Genomic DNA, 22,969 nt, shown 5'->3' on the forward strand with positions numbered 1-22,969 from the left:
CGCTAACCGAACTGAGATGTGGTCCGTGCACCTGCTCCAAAGCCTCTTTCACCTTGCCGTCTTTCACCGTGCTTTTGGCCTCCACCAGATGGTCACGAAGTCTACTACGAGGTTCTTCCACGGTCGATTGGTGATAAAACTAGAGCGAGCATCACAGCCTGCAATTTGAATATCTTCATCAGGGTTGGACTAACAGCCTCTGGTCGCAACTAATACAAGTCTTACCACTGACTGTCCACAGCCCCTCCGGATTCCTTTCAAAGAGTCATTTCTTTCTTTCTTTCTTTCTCTCTCTCAAGTCTCGGCGTCAAGCCGTTATCTCCTACGGTCCAGTCATTGCTCTTGGCTTGGCGTTTGGCCATCACACACCGCACTCACAGCACCATCACAGGCTAACTCGACCGTCATTACGCTCTACACGTGCGAACCTGTTGTTTTAACTAGGGCAACGGGAAAATAACCCCTAATCACCACTCCAGCGGGCGTTGCTTTGGGAGCGAATACTTACTAACAGCGGAGTCATAAGCTTCCCTCCTTCATTTCAACAGCCATGGCTAGAACATCTGCTGACCACCATCCGTGTATCGGGCTAGGTTTTCACGGCCTCTCCCTACTGCAAGCTGACCAGTACATCTACGCATTTGGCCCTGGGGATAGATATCTCCTTGGTACTCCGAATGGTTATGGCTTGTAAGTCGTGGTCAACTCATGATCACAGCCAACAGAGAGCTGACGCTAGTATTAGTTCCAACCTCCCGAAGGAGATTGTCGGCGACCTTCACACTGGCCTCATCAACAGGATTGTGTGGGCTTCTTTTGGTGAACATCTTGACTCTTGGTTTGTTACTTATGAGATGTTGGACGGCACACATGTCTATCGTACGCTTCAAATTACATGATCAGTTTACCCAGAGACGCAGCTGAAAATGCAATAGGATTTGGTGAAGCCATTCCGGCTGAGCTGCGCGACTTCATCAACCTTGTCTATGTGCCCCAACTTGGCCCTCCCCCGCCGCTTCGCGTTCAGCTTGGGGCTGGCGGATCTTATGTTGCATGGTCCAACCAACTCTGGATTTGTGACAAGATCCCGGAAGCTCTGCGTCTCTTGCTTAAAAATATCAGCATCGACGGACAGGACCCTTCTAGAGGCCTCATCGAGTTTGGACCTCTACGAAACGTGACTTGGCACCAAAATGGCTCTTACTTCATAACAGCAACTCTTGCTTACGAGGATCTGGGTACAGGTCATCGCACCTTCTATCGACGACACTTCTGGCAGTGGGAGGCCGCCCTTCTACGAAAAGGATGGAACCATCTTTGGAAGTATAGCCCGCAGGGTCCGGGTACTCCTAAGATCGACCTCGCTGTGAGTAGATCAATGGCACCGCAAATGAAATAGAAATGCTGATCAGTCCAAGCACGTTGCCATTAATCCCCATTCACCAATAGGCGATGATTTCCTCTTCATCATGAAGCAACTAGACGGCAGGGACGCAGATTTCGTGCTTCATATCCATCCAAATGACATAGCATCCCGTTTGACGGAAGTGAACAAGACAACCCCTTCAGAGAAGCAGCAGGATCACCAACAGGTTATTCCCCTCAAATCACATCCGCGAAAAGCTCCTGTCTTTAAATGGGCCAAGGCTAAATGCTCAGGTCGTTCCCACAAAGACGATATCTGGGAGCTCAATCTTGTCAAGGGCGAAAAGGTGAAGGTATTGCAAGAGCAAGGGGACGTCTGGTGCGTGGTTGAAGATACAAAGGGAAGGAAAGGATGGGTTCCGCGTATCTACCTTGACTTCAAGATGCGCACTGCAAATACCCCGGAGGATGCTTACGCGTTGTGGAAGGAGAAGACGACCAAGGTCTTTAGCGAAGGTAATGCAAAGTTGTTTCCAGATCCCTCCTCTTTCATGGATCTCTGCACCAAACCCGAATGCAGAAGGACTAAAAACGATGGTATGGTCCTCCAAATCTGCATTCACGACCTCGGTATGTTGTTGGGCGGTTCCGGTCGTTATTCGTACTCCTTCCTGAAGGATGAGCGGAACCAATGGCACCCTGACAAGTTCGCACGATTCTGCCACCTGAATCACCGTGAGGAGTTGAAAAAAAAGGCCGAAGAGCTCTTTGTCCTTATAGGGTCTCTCATGGACGCCATGGAAAAGGAAAAGGGAATCTTTGGCATCTAGGGGTTGTTGGCACTAGACAACCCCCTCCCTTAGTCGCATGTGGAAGGAATTAGCTCTTGGTTTTATATGTACGCTAATGGCCTATTGACACACTGTTATGAGAAGTGGTCTATCTCTGCGAGCAGATCCAAAAGGGTTATTTCTCTATTCATGACTTTGGAAGGCCACTGGATCAGTAGCAAAGTTTGAGGGGTCCGAAAAGGAACAAGCGATTGGCTTCTGCGCTATACCTAGTTCAGTTGACTTATGGACCTCAAGCTCCACGGGGACAGCCTTTCATCTTCCTTCAAACCTCGCCATTTTAGACTCCATCTACGAAAACGTGCGCACGCAGATTCCATGAATTGCCACGTCTCGACCTTGAGGTAGGCAGTACGTAATTGCCCGCTGGAGGTCTGGACACTCTGGCGTCGGCAACCCACTCAAAATATCCCGGCACAAAAAGTCAATCAATGATGAAAATTAGCCAGCAATGGCTTGAGTCATCGGAAGGGCAACTGGAACCATGAGTATTGCGAGGTCTCCCTCCTCTTTTTCTCGAATCCATCGTAGACGTTCAACACAGCTGGCGCGGCCGCCATGAGGCTGATTCGGATCTGCACGACGCGCCTTTCGCCGCCGCACCCTACCCCGCTGTTCCTATTTCACCCGCCACCAACTTTTCTCACCCCGAACACCCCGCGACGACTGTTCTCTAGCAACTCACCCCTCATGACGGCTACTAAGATTGACGGTACTGCAATTGCGCGGAGTATCAGGGAGCGTCTGGGGCGACAAATCCACCAGCGCCAGGAAACGAATCCGCGGTACAGGCCGTCGCTGAAGATTGTGCAAGGTGAGTCAGGCGAGCGAGGTCCAGATGAAACAATACTGACTTTTAATATAGTGGGAGATAGATCTGACTCGAGTGCGTCTGACGTCGCACGAACGGCTACGTGCAGCAATTGACGTGAGCAGGTACCTATGTGCGCATGAAATTGAAGGCCGCCGAAGAGGTACGCTTTGCTTGTTGGCTGTAGCATGGACTGTGCTGACGCCTGCATGCTAGGCCAACATCGATTGCGAGGTAGTCAAGCTCCCCGAAGACGTCACCGAGGCAGAGCTCCTCCAGCGAGTCCACCAGTACAACAACAAGCCGACCATTCACGGCATCCTCGTCCAGTTGCCCCTCCCGAAGCATATTTCCGAGCATGCTGTCACGTCTGCGGTCGCCCACGAGAAAGACGTGGATGGGTTTGGAATCACGAGCATCGGCGAGCTAGCAAAGAGGGGTGGACAACCTCTTTTTACACCATGCACGCCCAAGGGCGTCATGGTCCTGCTACGAGAAGCCGGTGTCCATGTGAAAGGGAAGCATGCAGTAGTATTGGGCAGGAGCGACATCGTCGGCAGCCCGGTTAGTTATCTTCTCAAGAATGCCGATGCTACTGTCACCGTCTGTCATTCAAAGACGACCAACCTGCCAGAGATTGTCAAGCAGGCCGACATCGTCGTGGCGGCAATCGGACAGCCGGCCTTTATAAAGGGAGACTGGATAAAGCCGGGCGCCGTCGTCATCGATGTCGGAACCAACTACTTACCAGACGCAACAAAGAAGTCGGGCCAGAGGCTTGTTGGTGACGTCGACTTCGAATCCGCAGCCGAGGTCGCCTCGCAGATTACTCCCGTCCCTGGAGGTGTCGGTCCAATGACAGTTGCAATGCTCCTGCAGAATGTTGTCGACTCCGCAGACGCAGCGTTTGAGAGGCAGAAGACGCGGCATATCACACCACTGCCATTGAAGCTCGAGGACCCAGTTCCCTCAGACATTGCTATCTCAAGAAAGCAGCCCCCCAAGCCTATAACCGTTATTGCGAGAGAAGTGGGCATCATGTCACATGAGCTAGAACCCTACGGCTCAACCAAGGCAAAAGTCGACCTAGCATTGCTGGAGCGGCTTGAACACCGCCGAAACGGTCGATACGTTTTAATTGCCGGCATCACGCCTACTCCACTAGGAGAGGGGAAATCTACTACAACAGTGGGCCTTGCTCAAGCTTTAGGGGCTCAACTCGGCCGCATTTGCTTTGCCAACGTTCGACAACCGAGCATGGGACCAACGTTCGGTATCAAAGGTGGTGCAGCAGGAGGAGGCTACAGTCAAGTCATTCCGATGGACGAGTTCAACCTTCACCTTACTGGAGATATTCATGCTATCACTGCCGCCAACAACTTGCTTGCAGCGGCCATTGAAACCCGTATGTTCCACGAGAATACCCAGAAAGATGGTCCCCTCTACCGAAGATTGGTCCCAGTAAAGAAAGGGAAGAGGGAATTTGCACCAGTCATGTTCCGCCGGCTGAAGAAGCTTGGGATCGAGAAGACTAACCCAGACGATCTGACTGAGGATGAGATTCGCCGATTTGCTAGGCTAGACATCGACCCGGAAACCATCACCTGGCGCCGCGTGCTAGATGTGAATGACAGACATCTTCGACAAATCACCGTCGGTCAGGCCCCAACGGAGAAGGGAAACACCCGGGTTACAGGTTTCGATATATCTGTTGCAAGCGAATGTATGGCTATTCTTGCTCTCAGCAATGATCTGGGCGACATGCGAAAACGGCTTGGACGCATGGTTGTCGCTAGCTCTCGCAGTGGCGACCCAGTGACCTGCGATGATATAGGAGCAGGTGGTGCTTTGACCGCCCTTTTGAAAGATGCCATTAAGCCAAATCTCATGCAAACCCTTGAAGGTACTCCCGTCTTCGTCCACGCCGGCCCTTTCGCCAACATCAGCATTGGAGCATCTTCGGTACTTGCCGACAAACTCGCACTCAAACTAGCAGGCACAGAACCTGATGAAGATCACGAAGAGAAGACTGGATTCGTGGTTACAGAAGCTGGATTCGACTTTACAATGGGCGGCGAACGCTTTTTCAACATCAAGTGCCGGTCTTCCGGTTTGATTCCGGATACAGTCGTCATTGTGGCTACTGTACGCGCTCTCAAGGTTCATGGAGGTGGCCCAGACATCGCCCCCGGTGCTCAACTCCAAGAGGTATACCGAACGGAGAATGTAGACCTTCTCCGGAAGGGTTGTGTTAATCTCAAGAAACATATCTCAAATGCGAAGCAATTTGGCGTCCCGGTCGTCGTTGCTATCAATCGCTTTTCGACCGACACGCAAGCCGAAATCGATGTCATCAAGGATGAGGCGCTTGCTGCAGGCGCCGAGGATGCCATTCCTGCAAACCACTGGGCTGAAGGTGGCAAAGGCGCCGTAGAACTCGCCAAAGGAATCATAGCCTCAACTGCCAAGCCAAAACCCAATTTCAAGCTGCTGTACGACCTTGACGGCCCGGTTCAAGAGCGCATCGAGAAGATCGGCCAGGTCATGTATGGAGCTGGAAAGGTGGAATTTTCCGAACTGGCGCAAAAGAAGGTAGACACGTACGTTAAGCAAGGACTCGGCAATCTACCCATCTGCATCGCGAAGACGCAATATTCTCTCAGTCATGACCCAGCCCTAAAGGGAGCGCCCACTGGATTCACGGTTCCAATTCGGGATGTTAGAATGGCGGCGGGCGCAGGCTATCTCTATGCTCTAGCTGCGGATATTCAGACGATTCCCGGGTTGCCAACTGCGCCTGGCTATCTCAATGTCGATGTGGACACTGAGACGGGCGATATTGACGGCCTTTTCTAGGCCACCCGAGGTACTGCGGACTGGCTTCATGGTCATGGCGTTTTTGAGAGACGGGATGGAACAGGTAGTTTCAGCGGCTTCTGTGCTCCGCTCCTCATTCAACATTTTATGCATAGCGACTTGGGATTGGCCCTCCTTTTTGGGGTAGTTCAACGATGGCCAGTGGGATGTGATGCGGATGTGCAGTTCTCTTTACCGTAAAATCACGCAATCTAAGATCAATTCATCAAGCGACTCCGCGCACACCACCACAACCACCAACACCTAACCTCGCGTTTGGCTGAATCTCTCACCACTACCGGTTTCCAGTAGATACGTTTCTACTCATCCATTCCGTTGAAACGCCAGAGAGTAAGACCCAATTGAAGTCCTGCCTCGCTTGAGAGGCACTGCTCCAAGCTGTGCTACGTCTGCATTAGGGCTTGTGTCCTCTCGCTTAAGATCGCAGATATTAATCGAACGACTACTAGACTGTTCCAGTAGACGTGTTTCAACCGAACAGTCCATCGAAACGTGGGCATATGCCTGGTACCTTGCATGAAGCTGCATGAGGTTGCAGGAGTGAGCCTGAACGCTACTTGCGTGGCTACGCGTGCTTGAGTTAAAGTTCCATGGAAATCGCGGTTGTCAGAAGATTACAATCCTTCGCGCTCTTATCTTTCATGTAGCCTCGGAATGTTGCTGGATGCACAAGCTCGGGCTAGAGCTCGAGCATGGCACAGCAGATCAATTATTCCAGAAGCTGCAGATAGTGATAACGCCTTGAGGTCGAATTAGCAGGTGGGCAGACCCCCAGGCCTCAATTCCTCTTCAAAATAGACTGGAAGTCGTTGTATTGACCAAGAGATGTGAATGGGCACCACCCGGGAGGTGGGCATATGCAGTCGAAGCAAAGCGTAGCGCGGGACGCGGAGCCAATGACAGAAGGCCCTGCAGCGGCTATCTTAGGGTTTGTGTAGGTCAGCACGAACATCTCCTCATCTTCCATGCTGCTTCCCTCGAGTCTCAAGGCGAACTGTGGGATGGTAGGCGAGAGAACGAGGGGCAGGCTCTAAAAGAGAACAAGCAGAGAGAGCTCCCTTAAGAGAGGGTTTGTCCACGAGAGCATGGACCCAACGCGGCATGGTGTCCCAATCATAAAACGCCCCAGCGGCTATTTTTTGTGCTCGTGCTGTCAGCGGAAACGTCCTCTCAACCTCCACGCCGCTTCCCTCAAGTTTTAAGGCGCACTATGTACACATCTCTTCCTTGCCCAACTCCGTTCAATCTATAACCGAGCCATTGACAGTTCTAATTCACCTCCCTCCATCCTGGAGATGACTAGGACCCACAAAACTTTGCATCCTCCCCGGATCGAATGCGACCGTAAATCCGGGGGACTCCTCCTTGAACCGTTCTCTAAATAGCTTATCGATGGTTAAGCGGTGGTAAGATTGCAAATCCTTATCGATAATACGGCCTCAAAACATCGTCTTGAGGCAAGCCAACATCAAAGGTCTCATTCCTCGCCGTAAGGCGAGACAGCGCTACCCGTTCCTTCTTGCTCCGGGTGGGCAGCGGAACGAGACGTCGAAACAACACGTGGAGATGAAGGCCTCTATTAACCCCAAACAGTCTCATCCTCTCATCGCGGATGAAGATGGCATCGTCGGGTGAGAACGTGCGTCCGTTCATCTGGACCTGCTAGCGCATTTCTCGTTCGATGCAATTGTGTCTTCTCTTGCTTGTTAGTCAATTGGGCTTTCCATTCAGGTTGAACTCTGCGCCCCAACTGAGCCTTGTCTGACCGCCTCATGGCGTATTCCTGGTTGCACCTAAATGAAGTACGCAAATCTAACTCCTTCGGTCAGCATCACGCTTCGACATCAACTTTCTTGATCTTGGAGTCGCACTCCATGGCCGTCAGCCCGTATCTTACGTATCATTTTTTGTCTTTCGCACCAGAGTGAGCGAATCGAGCCCTTGTTTGTCAAGCGGTTGCACTCTGCCAATTGAAGAATATGTGCATCCAATTGCCTCTCACAATAGCTTAGCCTTTTCCTCAGAGTTACGATAAAACGGATTTCTGATTCAATCTTGCATTCTCTCTCTTTGAACGCCACTGAAGGTGAACCAACTCCGTCCACGCCTCCGACACCATGAACGCCCATCCCTTCCTAAACTCGTTCTCGACACTGCCCCCTAGGGATAGAAGCAAGACAGGGTGATTCAAGGATGATGAGCGGAAGAGTAGGATCATTGACGGATTGAGGTATTTAAATAAAACCAGGTAGACTCTTCTTCTCAATTGCTCCTCGAGGACCAACCTCGCCATCGCTTTTGAACACATTTACAAAGTCTCCTCAAAGGTACCAATCCTAACCATATAAACCATCCACTCTGTCCACTTCCACACTCCTCCTTTCCCTGTACATCTCCCATCCAGCAGGCTCGGCCTCCATGCCTCCACTCTTGTTTTATTCCGCGTCAGCACCACACCGTACCTCTGCTGTCGCTGCCATCCTCCTTCTCTTCCTCCTCCTTACCAATATCACCTTCGCCGCGAACTTGAGCAATCCGGCTGACGTGGCCAGCTCGCTGCGTGCTAGACAGACTGCTTGCAAGGCTTTGAAGAACTGTCCACCTTCTCCGCAGAAGAAGGTTCTAGACGATTTACCATGGAACGGTGTTCCTCAAGTCCGCCGGCCAAGGAGGAAAAGGAGTGGAGTGGCGAAGGAGGTATAAAGGTGCTGCCGTCGGGGCACCACGATGGCATGTACTAAGCAATTGATATATTCTACGTGCCAAGCTAATGAAAGAAAGTATCTCTTCTGCCATCCCCCCAGCCTGCAAGAGCAGAAAAGAGGGCGAGGAGGGCTGGGTCCTTATCAGCCCACCTCGTCCCTCTCCCCACTATTGAGACGATGATGACGTATCCTTCACTTCCACGCCCGCTATACGACAGCCTCGTTCGCGGTGATCCGCCTGCCCAATCATACAATACCATCATTCATACACCCAAGCCTCCGCACATGCGTACCCTCGACCAAAACCTCATTCGTGCTGCCGAGATTTCAGCTCTGCGCCGGAAAAACAGATCTCGATCACGCTCCAGCACCAATTCCTCAGTGGCGGGCTCCGTTTCTGGATACTCTGCAAGCTCCAACTCAGTCTACGGGGACGAAAGCAGCAGCTCATCTGACGTCTCTGAGCCGACAAGTCCAGCAAGCGTGTCCTCGAGTGCTAAAGCCACTATTGCTAGTTCTCCTGCCAGGTCTCCAACTGTCCAACTACCCCTGTCAGGCTCACCAACCTTGTCAACATCAACAGAGGACAGCATTATCGATTCATATTCAACTCCTCACTCCCAAGACCCCTCGCCCGCACAGTCCTTTCATTCAAGCCTATCAGCCCTATCCGCCCTTTGTGATTCGGCGTCCTCACTTAGCGCACCAAGCTCATCCCGAAGCAGCGCACCAAGTCCTGCAAGCAGTGCATACCCATCTCCACCTACTACTCCCAGCCCAGAGAACTCTCGTCGCTCAAGCTCGAGTGGAGAGGAATTTATGTATCCTTCGCCGCCTCCGTCCCCAGGTCCGGCTGCCTACACACAAGGCCGCACAAGGGAAAGAAGAGCATTTACATTCCCTGTTGCACCATCTCCACCACCTCATCCCTTGTCTCAAGGCCAGGACCAGGACCAAGATCAGCCTCCGTTTCCAAAAGTAGTCCGCACCACGAGTATGTCTTCTCATCCTACGCGCTCGCGCGCTCGGTCTAAATCGTTTGATCCAACTCGAATTCCGTTGTCAAGTGAAGAGGAGTTCGATATTGGGGGACAGCAGCTCCGGCTTGGTGGAGGATCGATGTATGACGATGATGAGGATATGGAGTGGAGTTTCAATGGGGGGAGCATTGTTTTTGGGGCCGCTGGGTTGGCGGTTAGTCCTAGGGCTATGATGGGGTGTTGTTGTGATTGTGGGGGTGAAGGGTTGGGATTGTATGTTATTGACGAGGTTGATGAGGGTAGTGAGGAGGCTGGTGTTGAGAGTTGAGTATGAGGTGTGGGATGGCATTGGCCTTGAGGTTAGAGAGGGGGTGAATGAATTTGTTGGCAGGCGGCTGCGTTGATTTGGTGTTCAGGTAGATGGCTGTATCGGGATAGAGCATCGTGTCCTTGTTCAGTTTCCGACAAGGACCTTTTCTTCTCATGTATCATATCAATTGACTTCATCTTGGGTTCCAATTCATGCTTGGACTTGCCTACTCTTATTCTTCCCTATCCCACCAAACCACTCTCCTGATACCAAACTCTTAAACTCTCGGTATCCACCCTTCCATCCCCAAATCACTCACCACACTCTCCTCATCTCCTGCCAACTCTATGTGTCCCGCACTGGATATTACTAGCACCATTTTATAGACAGGAAGACATGAAAGTGTTCTCCCCATCTTCCAAATCTGAAAGACGTAATGGGCTATTCTCTCGTTTCGCAAACCAACAACTTTGCATGTTGTACAGCCCGCGCTGAAATGCAAGATATTTTTGAAAGCTACTTGATTACCCTAATCTTAACTCCCTTTATGACAGCTTGAATTTAAATCTGTAATCTTGTTGAAAGGAAATCTCGCGCAAGTTTACTGTGGCCACCTTCAGGCGTAGTTTACCTCTTAGCCTCGAAACGGAATAAATCATAACTCGTCGCAACCATGTTCTAAGACGATGTAATTTCCGTTAAAGCCGTTTGCAGTTCTATGCATTTAATATGGAATTCTCAAATGAAACGTAAAAGTTTTGTCATGCTACCTACTGGAGTAGAATTCCTCTAGCATTAATAATGTCGATTTCAATCCTAATTACGCGAACATGGAAGCTCTCCGCAACTCTCTTCGCTGGATTAGCAATGAGGTCGACATATTCCAAGTACGCGTACCAATACGAGATGAGTTCCTCGAACCGTAAACAGAGCCGGACTTGTTTTTGCTAGGCACAGGAGATTGTGTCTGTAGAATTCGCGCGAAATAAGACCCCCGTCGTCGAAACCTGCCGCCTCACGCTTGCGATTTACTAGATAGCAGTATGCTCATTCGTAGAAGCATGGAATACCTTGTAGGAATCGATGGATGAATTCTGGATACGTAATCGGACGTAAGCGTAAGTGACTCAGTAAAGGCATTGGAATGCTACCAGGAAGAATCTAGCAAGCAATGGAGATAATGGAGGACAAGATGGAAGACACTTGGAGAGCGAATGGAGCAGAAATATGAACTTCAGTCCATTTGTTGTAATGAAGGAGGACTTGTGCCCTCAGTGCGCTAAAGTTAGCGTAGATAGGCCCTTCTGGATCCATTCAGACGAGCATGAGGGGGTGGATTCGGTGTATTTGGGACAACATATCCGAATGGTACCATGTTAGGGCCTTATTTCTGGGAGCATAATTTGGAATTACGATACCCTTAAATGTTCTGTAGAAGATGAGGATCCTAGTAACAGATGAATGAGGGTTCTATAAGCGAAATTGAATTCAAGGAGAACGCCGACTAAAGCTCTACCGATGACCAGAATTCAGCCATTGATGACTGTTAGAGTTCTCTCTTATTTAACATTAAAATTTTTATTGGGAAATGATGAAGAAACACCAAACTACTCAACCTATTTTGTTAGACCCTTAAGTTTTCATGGAAAAGGCCATTGAGAGGTCTCGTTTGGCAACAAGCGGATGGACGTTTCAAGAACGCTTGTTATCTCAACGACGGCTGATCTTCACTGACGACCAAGCTTGCTATGAATGCCGTAGCATGTATTGTCACGCGATGGTCATCATTCCTCCGGAGAAGTTTCACGATAAGGTCCTCTAGCAATCTGAAGCCATCTACATGAGTACTGCGAGTTTCACACGACAAATACCCCCTTTCCGTAGTCCATTCCCAGCTAGACGGTTACGACCAAATCAGGGATTCTTCAACAAGATTGTTCATCGCATCTTCTGATGGATTGAATGACTTTCTCGGGATCTTAAATGATTTCAGTGCAAAAAACAGGTCCACCATATTAGGGTGTGCTGTCCCGCCGGAAAAGTGTTGTTACAATGAGGCCAAAGCGCCGCTGTGGTATTGCAGTCCGTCATTCGTCGCAGGCATGTTCTTCCAACACCGGTTTAGCGACTCCATGGCAAGGAATCCCAGCCTTCCCCGTTGGTCATGGATTGGATGGAACAGTCGTGTCTATTACGAGGAACTCCTGGAGAAACCGGTGGGACCTATCGGAGGTGGCTGTGTCAATGGAACCTGAGAACGGTCAACTTCTTGCTCGGGAGGATTTCCAGCATTGGTATGTTGAATGCAGAGAGCCCCGGTGGCCCTAGCGTTTGTGCACCGAGATAGCGCACTGGATGGCATTATCCAATGTACCTAGATTTCCTACTTGGATCATAGTTATATCGTGCGTGTGAGGTTCGTTGATATTGTTTATGATGCTGAAGAAGAGAGAGCCATTTATCATGGCATTATTTAGGCAACCTGCAGAACACATGCATCCGTTCTCTTTGATCACAAAGATTGAAGATGGACACAGGCGTATTGGGACTATCATTCCTCTAAGTAATGAGTGTAACCAGTTTCTCGATTCGCATGGAAGAAGAGCGTTTGGCCGTGGAGGAGTGCAATATAAACCTAGAGGAAGCCAGTGAGAACATAATAAGTTGGATTAGATGACTCTTCGTATCATGTAAGTGCTGTTACTATAATTTTGTTTAAGCGTAGGTCAATTTAGGGCGTGTGAAGAATATTGCAGATTTATTTTATATATAGGATCTTAAACTTTGAACTATTCGAACCAGCGAGATCTGAATTCACAACAACTGTGCATATTCCGACATACTATTGATGTTTTATAAATAGTCTATGAGTACCATCACCAGAGAACGCAGCACAGAAAATCTTAGATGAACACACCACATCCAAAGAAACGATGCGCGCAAGCGGTCTTCTTAGCCTGTCTATGTTTCGTGTGATCAAGCTAGCCAGCCAATGTCAATTTTGTAGGAAAGACACCAATCGATCGATTGGTGGCTGGCTCTATCCGACCCTCCCAAAAACGCCGGCAGTCCTAATCAGACGCCATCATCACCGCAACACAAGCACAGCCCGGATCCGAGCCCTTTACCATCTACTCAACTCCCCAGAATCCCAGGAAAGCAAGCAGTGGCAGGCATCGCATGCTCAAAATCCGGGCTCACTTCTTCTTCGGAAACTTCGGCTGCCCAATCTTCTCCCCCCTCAGGATCACATTCAGCACCCTTTCCATGTTGGCGAGCAACTTCTGATCCGGGGCCGCAGTTCCACGCTCGAAGTCCGCGATAATTGTGGGCGTGGTGTTGCACTTGGTAGCTAGATCCTTCTGCGTCATCGTCGCGCCTTTCTCGTTTTTCGCCTCGGAGCGCGCTTTAGAGATAGCTTGGCCGACTTTCACCCCGATGGTTTTCGGCTTGATGATGTCGTCGGAGCGGTCGACTTTAGTAAGGTGTTGGCCTTCTGATGCTGCTTTCTATACCAGGGTTAGTAATTCATCTTCTTCGGGGCGGTGGGAAAGGAAAAAGCCAACAGAACATAGGTCTAAAAGGGCAGGGCCGGGGGGGGGGAGCTTACGGCATTCGTGCCTCCAAATTTCTTCTCTGTAGCCACAATCGCCCCACTCCTCTGTGCAGCATTCAGCGCACTCTTACCCTTGACGACAGTCTCGCGTGGTCCCGCGGGACCGCCTCGAGTGCGGCTGCCGATCTTCGTGACGGATTCCCAGTCTTCGGACATGTTGAATAGTGAGTTGTGTTGTGTGGTGTGTAGTTGATATATGCCGTTCGGCCCACGGCTGGTCTGCAGAGGGATTGGGCAGCCGAGGTGGGGTTCCAGACGTTAGCTAGGCTAGATTTATGAAAGAACACTAGCGAAGAGGCGAGGATAACGAACGAGGAGTGTATGTTTATCGTGGAAACTTTAGGCTGGGAAAGGAGGTATCGAAGTGAAGTGCAGCTGAACGGTGAAGATGGTGGGCGGTGAGTGAGTATTTGTATGCTGCTGCGGGCGAGGGTGGCAGTGTCTTTGAGTAATAATCACGCTAACCCGCTTTAGGTCGTCCTTCGAGAACCATCTCAGCCCTTGACGATTTGTCGCCGCCCTTCCCAACCATTGACTCAACATTTTGATTTTAATTCACTTTCACTTGCGTCGATATATCCCCTTCCACTGCATGGGTTGAGATGAGATGAGCAGCAAACACTTCCATCGGTTGAAATCAGAAGTCACAAAGGTTTGTGTCACTTTCGCTATATAATGGATTCCACGTCGCAATTATTGCGAGAATGCATATTGCGAGAATGCAAGTAGCGGGCTGTAAACAAGGACGCGGTTCTAAAGAATATCATTACCTTCTAGGTTGTGTCGGCCATCGCTATTTCCAATTCATCAGCCCCCCATATCCAGTCCAGTAGCGCTAGTTGCTCTGATCTGAACATCGTCCGGGCCTAGCAATGGTTGCAGTGAAAGCAACGGTCTAGCACATGTTTAATGTTCTTGGTGCATGCAATCGTGGCTAAATCGTCATGTCATTGAAGACAAAGCAAGATTCTAATAGAATCCCAGGGCCTCGGTCGCCTTGACAAAAGTGTCGTAAGTCGTGAGCGTGCCCAGCGCACGTCTCATATGAGCGCTGAGGAGCGTGAGGCCGTAGATGTAGCTAGCATTGACCCAGCCAAATCTGATCATCGTTAGCTGGTATACCATAAATCCACAAAGAAGATAACATGTGCCCTCACCCCTCACGGGGAACGCCCCTGAAGTCACTTCCCTGATTCCCATACTCGGCTTCAACTTTATGAGGATCAATGGGGCGTGTGACATCATACTTCTCCACCACAACGCCGTTGAAGTCGACAAAAGCCTTCGTAACCATGTAAAGCCATCGATACGCCAATCGTTGGGCATCGCCATCATATCCATAGCGCTGAAGGCCGACCCAAGCAAGAATCTGCTGGGGCGCCCATCCAAAAGGATAATCCCACTGGCGATTCGGACGGTCAAGACCGACTGGACCGCGCGACTCTTCAGTACCAGACACAAGGCCTCCAAAAGCCTCAAACTTTGGAAGCGCATGAGCAACGAGGACAGCTGCTTGACGCGGAGTCGCAAGACCGGACCACATTGGCCAGAAGGTCGTAGCACTCTCGTATCCAGTTCGCTCCTTTTTAACAGTGTCATAGTCGAAGTACATACCCGCCTCTTCGTCCCAGAGATACTTATCCACAGCCAAACGCCGTTTCCTCGAACGACGTTCCCAAGCTGCCGAAGTCTCGAGATACCCCGGGGTCATGCCTTTAGCACAAAATTCGGCAGGGACTGGAAGCCTATCTCCGAAGTGTGCACGAATGATCCGGCCGATATCTGTCTCATACTTGTATAGTAGAGCATTAATATCAACAACGGCGAGATTTGCAGCAACCTTTTCGAGACGGTATGAAGTATCGTGGCCAGACTCTCGAACAGCGCGGTCGTGTAGGAAGTACTCATCTAGTTCGGGCTCATCGACTCGCTGGTGATTGTACGCATCCACAAATTGTGTGAACGTCATACCATGCTTCTTCGCATACGGAGTCAAGATATGCTCGAAGTGAGAGGCTTCAGTTTCTGGGGGTACACCGAGACCACCTGGGCGATACCGGGAGAGTCCCGTGACTGGGTCCAAACGAGGACTGCTCATCCAGACGCTGTGGTACTCTTTGATAGCTGCCAATGTCGCCTCACGCAAAAAGTCCAAGGCCCCGGGCTCGTGCTTGATTCGGTCATACACGCGCAGTGCCATGTCGGTCAGAAACGGCGGCTGAGATCGACAGAGGTAGTAGGTTCGATTAGCGTTCAGAATTTTGCCATAATGTTTGATGCAGAAGCAGAAGTGAATGACCATGGATTTGACCAAGTCGACACGGTCATTGATCAGGAGGCCAAGCGACTCCATGTAGCTGTCCCATCCATATAGTTCGTTGAACCGACCACCTGGAACAACAAACGGAAGACCCTTCAGGTCTTTCTTGCCCGTGACAGGGTCTATGTACTCCTCCATGGCAATTGCGAGTAGACCAGGGGCGGCATTCAAGTCTCGAACATAAGCATCGTCAAAATCCTCCTTGAGCCATTGTACATCCAAACGTATTTCAGGGTGTTCCTGGGCGATGCGGCTGTAGTATTCGTATTGCTCTGGCGCTCCTTTGGGAACATAGACACGTGGGCGTGGGTCCTCGGTCCAATCCTTGGGATCGCGGCCAACCTGGGCAATGTTCGAGCCGTCGATGCGGCGAGTCAGGCCATCCCAGAAAGAGTATGTGATCAACCGAGACAGGCGATTGACGGGATTTTCGTTTAGTCGAGCCTCATCGAGGACGATGGTCTTGCGACCGTAGTCTTGCGCAAGTGTGAGCTCCTGGAGGAGGTTGGAGAGCATATAGGTGCCCCGAACGTCAAACTTGTTGTGGCCTCGGGAGGCAAGAGTTCCAACAGAGAGGACCTGCTCTTATCAGTGCGCGAATTCCCCGATCGTTGCATGAAGCGGTACCTTCGGGCCATGGTCGTCAATTGTTATCTGGCAGTTATCGTCGGTATCCTCCCGGGCGAGGAGCGTTTTGAGGGTCGGTTCGACCTGTATAAGGAATTTGCGGGGTTGGAGGGAGACCTCATCTGCGTTGTGTGAGTTCTAGTGTCTGGTCTCTTGGGGCGAGATGCGTACCATGGCTAATCCTCCGGCCTGGAAACCCACCATCGGATTTGGTGTCGTTGCGGCCGCTACGAGTTTCTACAACCTGTGGATGAATTGTCAGTGGTCCGAAGCCAAGGCTGAGACTGCACAACCCACAGCAGAGTAAGTCCGTGCTTTAGCGTTCCTCTTGGAGTGCGAGTCGCCGTAATACAGATGGGCGGCAGCCAGGGGGTCGATATCAATGGTAGATGGCTGTCTAGGCTTTAAGGATTGCGAGTTCATGCTATGGCGGAAGGGCAAGTGGAGGAGGTATTGCGGGCGGGAGGGCGGGGGGCTATCGTCGGGGAGTCGTTGAGGGTGCGGTTCGAAGGGAGAGTGGTGGTACTTAGGAGGATGGTCAGCAACATTTATCGGAGTTATGCGGGGGGTGGGGGTCAGACACGGATTCAACGTCTTTCAGGAACAGAGTTGCGGGAGGTCACACGACGATAGAATCTGTTTGAGGTGGCTTGATGCGTGTCAAATGAAGTTGAAGGGCGAAGGACAATGGGAGCTGGGAGCGGGCTCACGATGGAGGAACGCCAGCGGCAATTTCACCACGGGGGGAACGCAGTCAGAGACCCAATGGCGGCCGCCTCAATCTGTAGAATCGTCACTGCGCAGAGATTGTCGTGGGGAAGCGGTGAGAGGAGCGAATCTTTACACTCTCCTCTGCGCACAGTTTGGCCGATTGACAAACCCGCAATCGGGAAGCGACGATGGACTCTTGTGCAACACTTCGGGCCGATGCCGGATAGGTATCCCTCGTTCGGCTGCCTCTGGACACGACCGAGGAAGTCTCTTCACTACCAACCCTCACTAACTGCAAATTCAGTCTGGTGCTGTCAATTCAGTCTCGTACTGCCATTGTTTCTTCTCGCCTTTATTTCCTTCACCCCCGGACTGCATATTTGCTTTGTGCGATCGTCGTTCTCCTGCCCCACCATGCGGCAGCTAGTGAACCCTGAAAAGCGCCTGACCAACCGTCAGGTGGACATTTCGTCAGGGTGCCGCAGACGAGCCTCACGACGAGATCCATCTATTGCCGCCACTCTTCGTGACCGTCGTGAACCTCGCGAGCTTTTCAGTCGGACAAAGATATGCCATAATGAACGGTCTCAGGCCCGCACTTCCTTATCTTCAAATCTAACTCTGACAATTATGTATCATTATATCACTGTTAGGTTCCCTATAGTACATATTCCGAGATCGTCCCGTCGTAAGTCACGTCCTAGTTGTCGCCCTGCTGTCCCCCCGGGCCTGGCTGAGGCCCCTTTGTCCAATCTACCAGTTGCTGCCTTCGAATACCGATGCGTTTTCGCATCCTTGCTCCTTCCTTTATTGCCGCTCGCACCTCCCTAAATCGAGACACAGAGAGTGTATCTGAAGAGGGCCGCGGACTGCCCATACTTGCTTCTCGCGTATCCTTCTGCGACTCTTCACACTTCACCATCTCCGAAGCAAGCTTTCGGAGCTCTAGCGTCTCCAGGTCTCCATACCCAATCCCAGACTCATCCATCACATTTCTTGCCAGCCATGGATGCGTATCATGTGTAGGACTCAGAGTCATGAACCGACTCATTGGCGTTTCCGAGGAAGCAAATGAACCAGAATAAAGCTTGAGTGCCTCCAGCGATGCTGCTCGTCTTAGAGCAATGTCACTATCTTGAACGTTGAAATCTGCGTCCTCGAAGTCGTCAACCTCTCCGAAGATTCGGCGATATGTCTCTTGCTCGTTTGCTCGGGCCCGTTCTTCCAGGATCAGATTGACCTGGAAGTACCCATCGCTCTTTACCAAGTGTTAGCCATGAAATACCTTCATAGGTCATGGCTTCTCACCTTGGGGTATGCTGCATTATGTATTCGCATGTTCTCCTCTGACAATCGGCCCGAAGGCGTTGAGCGTCGCTGCTCCGCCATTTCCACTTCTAAGTACTGCTTGTCTTTTCTACCTTTCTGGATATTCTCGCCTGGAACACGACTAAGAGAGCACACTTGTCAACCTTTATCCATTCATCTACCAATCTACGAGTTCGACACCTACCTTCGTCTTTCGTATCCACGAAAGAGGCTGAGGCATGAATTATTGGTAGGATGTAGGATATACTCCTAAGAGTGAGTGTCCTTGTTCCAATATTCTAACAAACAGCGGTTTAGGCAAACGTGGCTGTACAATCATCAGCACCTTTGGTTCGGAGTAGGAAGGTTGATGGTGTGGGACGCACATTCCAGGAGCGATGTCCTTATCACGGTCGACTATGAGGACCTCACGATCGAAATCGTGAACCGAGAATTGCACTAAGTTGAGGGTGGTTGTCTGACGAGGTTTAGAGGGCTGTGGGTGATATATGGTCTGTAGGGAATCTGTTTTAGAAAGGCAAAGAAATTTCAAGAAGTGGGCGTTTTGGGACTATTTTTTAGAAGTTGAAACACCTCTGATGATGGCAGATCAGCCCAACTCTGGGGTATTGTACCTCTCTCTCAGCACCGCACGGATGCGTTTATTCCCCGAAACCTTTGCGCGAGGTTGCACGTTATGAGTCGTTGCATGGGACGGCACATGCAGGCTTCCTGCCCCATTACCATGGTCAGACGTGTGCATATTGCCTTTTAGCCTTGCGCCAACACGCGGTGGCCGCTGATCCCTGGGCTCGGGTGGTGGACTCCTACCCCTTCGCTAATCCCGCCGATAGGGGATGTCCAAGCTAGCCAGATTTCCCAATGATATCTCCACGAGCACCATTGCTGCGTCTCCGCCAGTGTTCTAGGAATAAAACACGCAGTAGTGGACGAGCTTGAAACATGTGGTCTATGGGACTTTCATCTTAATGCACTTCAACCGGCTTCTCATGGCATTCTTGTTCGCTTTTCATATTCCATAATCGTTACGAGCGGGCATGTGGGGCTGCCGAAAGATATATAGTGTAACCGATCAGTCGTACGGCATAAATACAAGTTCGCCGGATCAGGGCATTGCGCCATAGGATCGATGTTACAAACTCGACTCCTCAAACAACGCCCTCTCAGTCTTTCGTGCGCTGAATTCGACAAACTCGGCATTTTTTTTCTTCCTCACTACAACCATGTGCACGTCAAAAGGGGCCAAAACCGTTCAGCATCCAATCAGAATCTCAGTTCGGTCGACAGTCGAACGGCTGACGTATCACAACCAGCATAAAGTTTAGGAAAAGCAAACAACACGGCATGGAATCACTGATAGAGGTAGCTAGAGACGAACATCTGGAACATCCATATTTGTTGTTGGAGAGGATGCGTCCGCGGGCTAGGTCGGTGACACCGTAAAATGGGGGTGGGCAAATTCGATTGTTTTCTTTCTTTGGACCCTGGAACAGCAAGAACGATTTATCCGTGCCGCGTGGAAGGAGTGGCTTCAGCCCTCTTATCGTCACCATCCTGGTCAATAATATCAAAGAACCTGTGGAGTGCGCATGGTTTACGATCTGAACCTGCACTCGATCACATTGCCATCACACCACCTTGACACTCACCTTGACACCCATGTTGACACCTACGTTTACATCGACGCGATCCATTTTTGAGCAGTGCTTCGTTCAAGAGCTCTCTGCGTCAATTTGTGTTGCAGTTGCTTTTGCACCACCATTTTGACAGTGTACCATTGCTGTGGGTTGCTTTTCGTCCCGATGCATTGGTTACGGGGTCGAATAAAGTTCAACTTGGTCACGCTAAACCGCTCAGCTGGGCTCCACCACGGTGAATGACAGCCCGCCTTTTGAACGAAATGTGGAGCAAAACAGACGCCAGAAGGTCAGATGTGAGCTGGCGGTTGCTCAAAGCTCCACTTCCGTTGATCCCGCGAGGTTTCATTGGAACGACCGCCGAACGACCCACAAGAAGGCAATTGAACTTTAACAACCCCACGTTCCAGTCTCCGAGTGCCCAACATGAAGCGCCTTCATGCACTTCCAGGCTGCCTCTGTCCAATTGTCATGCTGAGAGCACAGGGTCGAGCTTACGCGTGTCGCAGCCTAGTTTATGAAGCCATTTTGCCCAAATACGAGGACGCTTCCAAGAGCTTTATCCGTCCGCGGAAGGTTGCCCCTTGAAATCGCCGTACCGACAACTGTAACACATCACGCCAGCCAAGTGCTCTCTGCATGCATTCAATCTATTCCCGACAAATGCAGTCTTAGAATTCCCTTCTCCACAGCACGGCTGTCAGGCCTGCTGATCACCTTCCGCGACCATAATCAGCAATCAGGATGAGGATTATCACAACCATTTCACGTTTCCTTTCCTGCAATCAGGCATATTTCCAATGTGCTTTGATGTATCAAAATGCAGTGTGATATTGAAACATCCTTGCCAGAGTTGTCAGCCTGATTTTACCCGCCGCCCTGGCAATGGGACCCTTTCACACGCCTGTGCTTCGCTGACCAATATTCTGCTGTCCTCTTGCCGCAGGCGTAAATCACAACAGAACCCATCATTCGGGACGGTTACCAGCTTTGCGAACCACGAAGTGGAGACAACATCGTCCCGTTAGCGTGGTTGTTGGGATTTATGTGGCATTTGCGACGGCTCATGGCCCGACTCCACGGTTCCAAGATGGGAAGGTGCGAGCAGTGTCTCACTGCTAGGTTGCCTCACTTTCAGTTTGCGGGATTGCGAACCACCAGCGTGGATGACCCCGAAGATCTTACTCTCTTTCCGATCATATCTGTTCCCTTTGTCCATTCGGCAATATTAGGCTCTGACTCGCTAAAGACTAGATACATTCACGATAGTCAACCATTATATCCACATGTTCGCAGTGTGGATATTAGATGCTATTAGCCATCACTATGTCAGTCCACACTAGAGAAACGGGGTTCTATCAGCGTTCTATTATCATGTTTATAGAATAGGAACGATCCTATTTTCTGAGCCATATAGTGTTCCACTTGCCCAAACTTCTCAAAATAGATGCCCCATAGCAAGTCTGGGCGTAGTTTCGTTTATGTTACTTCGACAACCGGAATATTCAGTCATCATCTTCAAATTCCAAGCAGAGAACGTTTCTCTTGTAATGATGTTGACAGAAAATGCCACCGGTTTAGTGGTGTCTTTCGGGTATAAACACCCCACCTGGGTAGATGTGAAGCCAGAGCAAAAGGTCAACCTTTTGCTCGTGGGAATTGTACTGCTTATATTAGGACCTTGCCTTTTTCCGAAGACTAACGAGGACTAGCACGTAAATTAATTGTGTAATGATTCCACGTCTATAAACAAGAGAGAGTGCGCTATTAGACAGTTATTCAATTAAATTGAGTGGATAAAAGGTACCATGCACGTGATGAGTCTCGCAATATTAATAGAGAAGTTATAACATCATAGGATTGCCACGATAAGTTCCATGATAATGAGTGTGCATGCCTTATCTTTCAAGTGCCTAGATACCAACTCCAACTAACAAACGTGTAGAGCATTCATTTCCACACTATCGAATTACTCTTCACTTTCCCTCTTGCGCAGCCAATGCACAACCTAATTTGTTTTCCTCATTGTGTCCAGTTAAGAGTAAAAGGGATCGGGCTGCCATTCACATTCCTATTTGGAAGTTCGTTTCACCCAACGTATACTCTCCCTTCTAGCTGCGGGTCGAATAGTCAACAATCCGATAAAAGGATTCTAGATCTCTATAGACAAGGCTCCCAAGGAGAATATAATAAACCAGAATCTCAGTTTTCCCCCGCGGTCTAGCACGCTCCATCAAATCTCACATCGATCTGAATACAAGAAAGATGCCAGTATCACAGCATCAATCGAAAGCGCTCCTAAGCTCCCGCTAGACAATATATTGCTCCCGTTGAGTTGTTGGATCATTGGAAGGTTTGGAAAATGTTTTGAGGTATGTAAGTCACCACTACCACAAAAGGGACATCCCCACAATCCACGTCTCTAAGAACACTTGCTCCCTCAAGTTAAGAGCCATCTTTCCTCAAGGCTGCCGAGTTCCAAACAAATTAACAAATAATCCTCTGAAGAAAATAGCCTCACTCTCCTTCAGAGTAAATACATTCCTGGGAAATAGCAGGAGGTCTGAGAAACTTACGGAATAGCGAGAGGGGCTCGGGGATGGAGGCCTTATAGTTATATAGAACGTAGTAAGTAGGCTGTCAGCATGCCCACTAAGGCAAGTAGATTACCAAATTGAATTCATGGCGTCCCAGAATTCCTACTGTGCCGTTTCCGCGAACGTGTTCCACCAGTCACCAGGCCAAACCACTCACCAGGCCACCTCAAAACCCACCAAAAATCGAAACCCCGCACCTTGACATCACGGCAGCAGCTTAGTAACAAGTACCA

The 22,969-nt window shown here is 50.2% G+C and overlaps 8 protein-coding genes across 8 annotated transcripts; 4 read left to right on the forward strand and 4 right to left on the reverse strand.

The window, feature by feature from the left end:
* Positions 1–100: 100 nt before the first annotated feature.
* BDR25DRAFT_279346 (uncharacterized protein) lies at positions 101–2,195 on the forward strand (the record flags this gene model as incomplete). Its single annotated transcript, XM_033687747.1, has 4 exons — positions 101–690; positions 746–879; positions 936–1,366; positions 1,419–2,195. Exons 1-4 carry the CDS (start codon positions 551–553, stop codon positions 2,193–2,195), a joined length of 1,482 nt encoding a protein of 493 aa, XP_033552155.1. The 5' UTR covers positions 101–550.
* A 711-nt stretch (positions 2,196–2,906) lies between these two features.
* On the forward strand, positions 2,907–5,883 carry BDR25DRAFT_310722 (FTHFS-domain-containing protein; the record flags this gene model as incomplete). The annotated part of the gene is made up of 4 exons (XM_033691175.1): positions 2,907–3,030; positions 3,082–3,102; positions 3,153–3,190; positions 3,244–5,883. 4 exons carry the CDS (start codon positions 2,907–2,909, stop codon positions 5,881–5,883), a joined length of 2,823 nt encoding a protein of 940 aa, XP_033552156.1.
* Positions 5,884–6,682: 799 nt separating this feature from the next.
* BDR25DRAFT_350706 (uncharacterized protein) lies at positions 6,683–8,257 on the reverse strand (the record flags this gene model as incomplete). The annotated part of the gene is made up of 11 exons (XM_033694740.1): positions 6,683–6,934; positions 6,984–7,079; positions 7,114–7,150; positions 7,183–7,281; positions 7,340–7,506; positions 7,544–7,697; positions 7,740–7,774; positions 7,825–7,867; positions 7,907–7,948; positions 7,986–8,189; positions 8,217–8,257. The coding sequence occupies 11 exons, from the start codon at positions 8,255–8,257 to the stop codon at positions 6,683–6,685; spliced, it is 1,170 nt and encodes a 389-aa protein (XP_033552157.1).
* Positions 8,258–8,322: 65 nt separating this feature from the next.
* On the forward strand, positions 8,323–9,917 carry BDR25DRAFT_310723 (uncharacterized protein; the record flags this gene model as incomplete). Its single annotated transcript, XM_033691176.1, has 2 exons — positions 8,323–8,601; positions 8,709–9,917. 2 exons carry the CDS (start codon positions 8,323–8,325, stop codon positions 9,915–9,917), a joined length of 1,488 nt encoding a protein of 495 aa, XP_033552158.1.
* A 32-nt stretch (positions 9,918–9,949) lies between these two features.
* On the reverse strand, positions 9,950–11,436 carry BDR25DRAFT_350708 (uncharacterized protein; the record flags this gene model as incomplete). Its single annotated transcript, XM_033694741.1, has 10 exons — positions 9,950–10,136; positions 10,196–10,258; positions 10,296–10,367; positions 10,452–10,577; positions 10,674–10,846; positions 10,892–10,906; positions 10,970–11,025; positions 11,089–11,161; positions 11,220–11,346; positions 11,423–11,436. The coding sequence occupies 10 exons, from the start codon at positions 11,434–11,436 to the stop codon at positions 9,950–9,952; spliced, it is 906 nt and encodes a 301-aa protein (XP_033552159.1).
* A 1,216-nt stretch (positions 11,437–12,652) lies between these two features.
* BDR25DRAFT_254237 (multi protein-bridging factor 1) lies at positions 12,653–13,880 on the reverse strand. The gene is made up of 2 exons (XM_033686287.1): positions 13,510–13,880; positions 12,653–13,408 (listed from the first exon to the last, which is right to left on the reverse strand). Exons 1-2 carry the CDS (start codon positions 13,669–13,671, stop codon positions 13,097–13,099), a joined length of 474 nt encoding a protein of 157 aa, XP_033552160.1. The 5' UTR covers positions 13,672–13,880; the 3' UTR covers positions 12,653–13,096.
* A 309-nt stretch (positions 13,881–14,189) lies between these two features.
* On the reverse strand, positions 14,190–16,924 carry BDR25DRAFT_331818 (neutral trehalase). The gene is made up of 5 exons (XM_033692681.1): positions 16,760–16,924; positions 16,634–16,706; positions 16,463–16,584; positions 14,673–16,414; positions 14,190–14,614 (listed from the first exon to the last, which is right to left on the reverse strand). Exons 1-5 carry the CDS (start codon positions 16,883–16,885, stop codon positions 14,485–14,487), a joined length of 2,193 nt encoding a protein of 730 aa, XP_033552161.1. The 5' UTR covers positions 16,886–16,924; the 3' UTR covers positions 14,190–14,484.
* A 663-nt stretch (positions 16,925–17,587) lies between these two features.
* Positions 17,588–22,938, forward strand: BDR25DRAFT_350711 (uncharacterized protein; the record flags this gene model as incomplete). Its single annotated transcript, XM_033694742.1, has 25 exons — positions 17,588–17,861; positions 17,912–18,228; positions 18,294–18,731; positions 18,825–18,923; positions 18,974–18,993; positions 19,096–19,300; positions 19,336–19,401; positions 19,437–19,541; positions 19,599–19,802; positions 19,873–19,902; positions 19,930–20,059; positions 20,087–20,163; positions 20,204–20,229; positions 20,273–20,340; positions 20,386–20,626; positions 20,683–20,838; positions 20,876–21,157; positions 21,230–21,352; positions 21,389–21,467; positions 21,549–21,791; positions 21,998–22,048; positions 22,085–22,268; positions 22,306–22,511; positions 22,567–22,700; positions 22,797–22,938. The coding sequence occupies 25 exons, from the start codon at positions 17,588–17,590 to the stop codon at positions 22,936–22,938; spliced, it is 3,900 nt and encodes a 1,299-aa protein (XP_033552162.1).
* Between the last annotated feature and the right edge of the window lie 31 nt (positions 22,939–22,969).

Source organism: Lindgomyces ingoldianus, assembly GCF_010093535.1.
Source record: "Lindgomyces ingoldianus strain ATCC 200398 unplaced genomic scaffold BDR25scaffold_5, whole genome shotgun sequence".
Classification (NCBI taxonomy): domain Eukaryota; kingdom Fungi; phylum Ascomycota; class Dothideomycetes; order Pleosporales; family Lindgomycetaceae; genus Lindgomyces; species Lindgomyces ingoldianus.

Bases quoted from the DNA above. Each gene is read 5' to 3' on its own strand.
- BDR25DRAFT_254237 (XM_033686287.1), bottom strand. From the start codon at position 13,671: ATGTCCGAAGACTGGGAATCCGTCACGAAGATCGGCAGCCGCACTCGA. The intron at 13,409-13,509 runs GTAAGCTCCCCC...ACCCTGGTATAG, and splicing joins AATTTGGAGGCACGAATGCC to AAAGCAGCATCAGAAGGCCA.
- BDR25DRAFT_331818 (XM_033692681.1), bottom strand. From the start codon at position 16,885: ATGAACTCGCAATCCTTAAAGCCTAGACAGCCATCTACCATTGATATC. The intron at 16,585-16,633 runs GTACGCATCTCG...CACACAACGCAG, and splicing joins AGGCCGGAGGATTAGCCATG to ATGAGGTCTCCCTCCAACCC. The intron at 14,615-14,672 runs GTGAGGGCACAT...AACGATGATCAG, and splicing joins AGGGGCGTTCCCCGTGAGGG to ATTTGGCTGGGTCAATGCTA.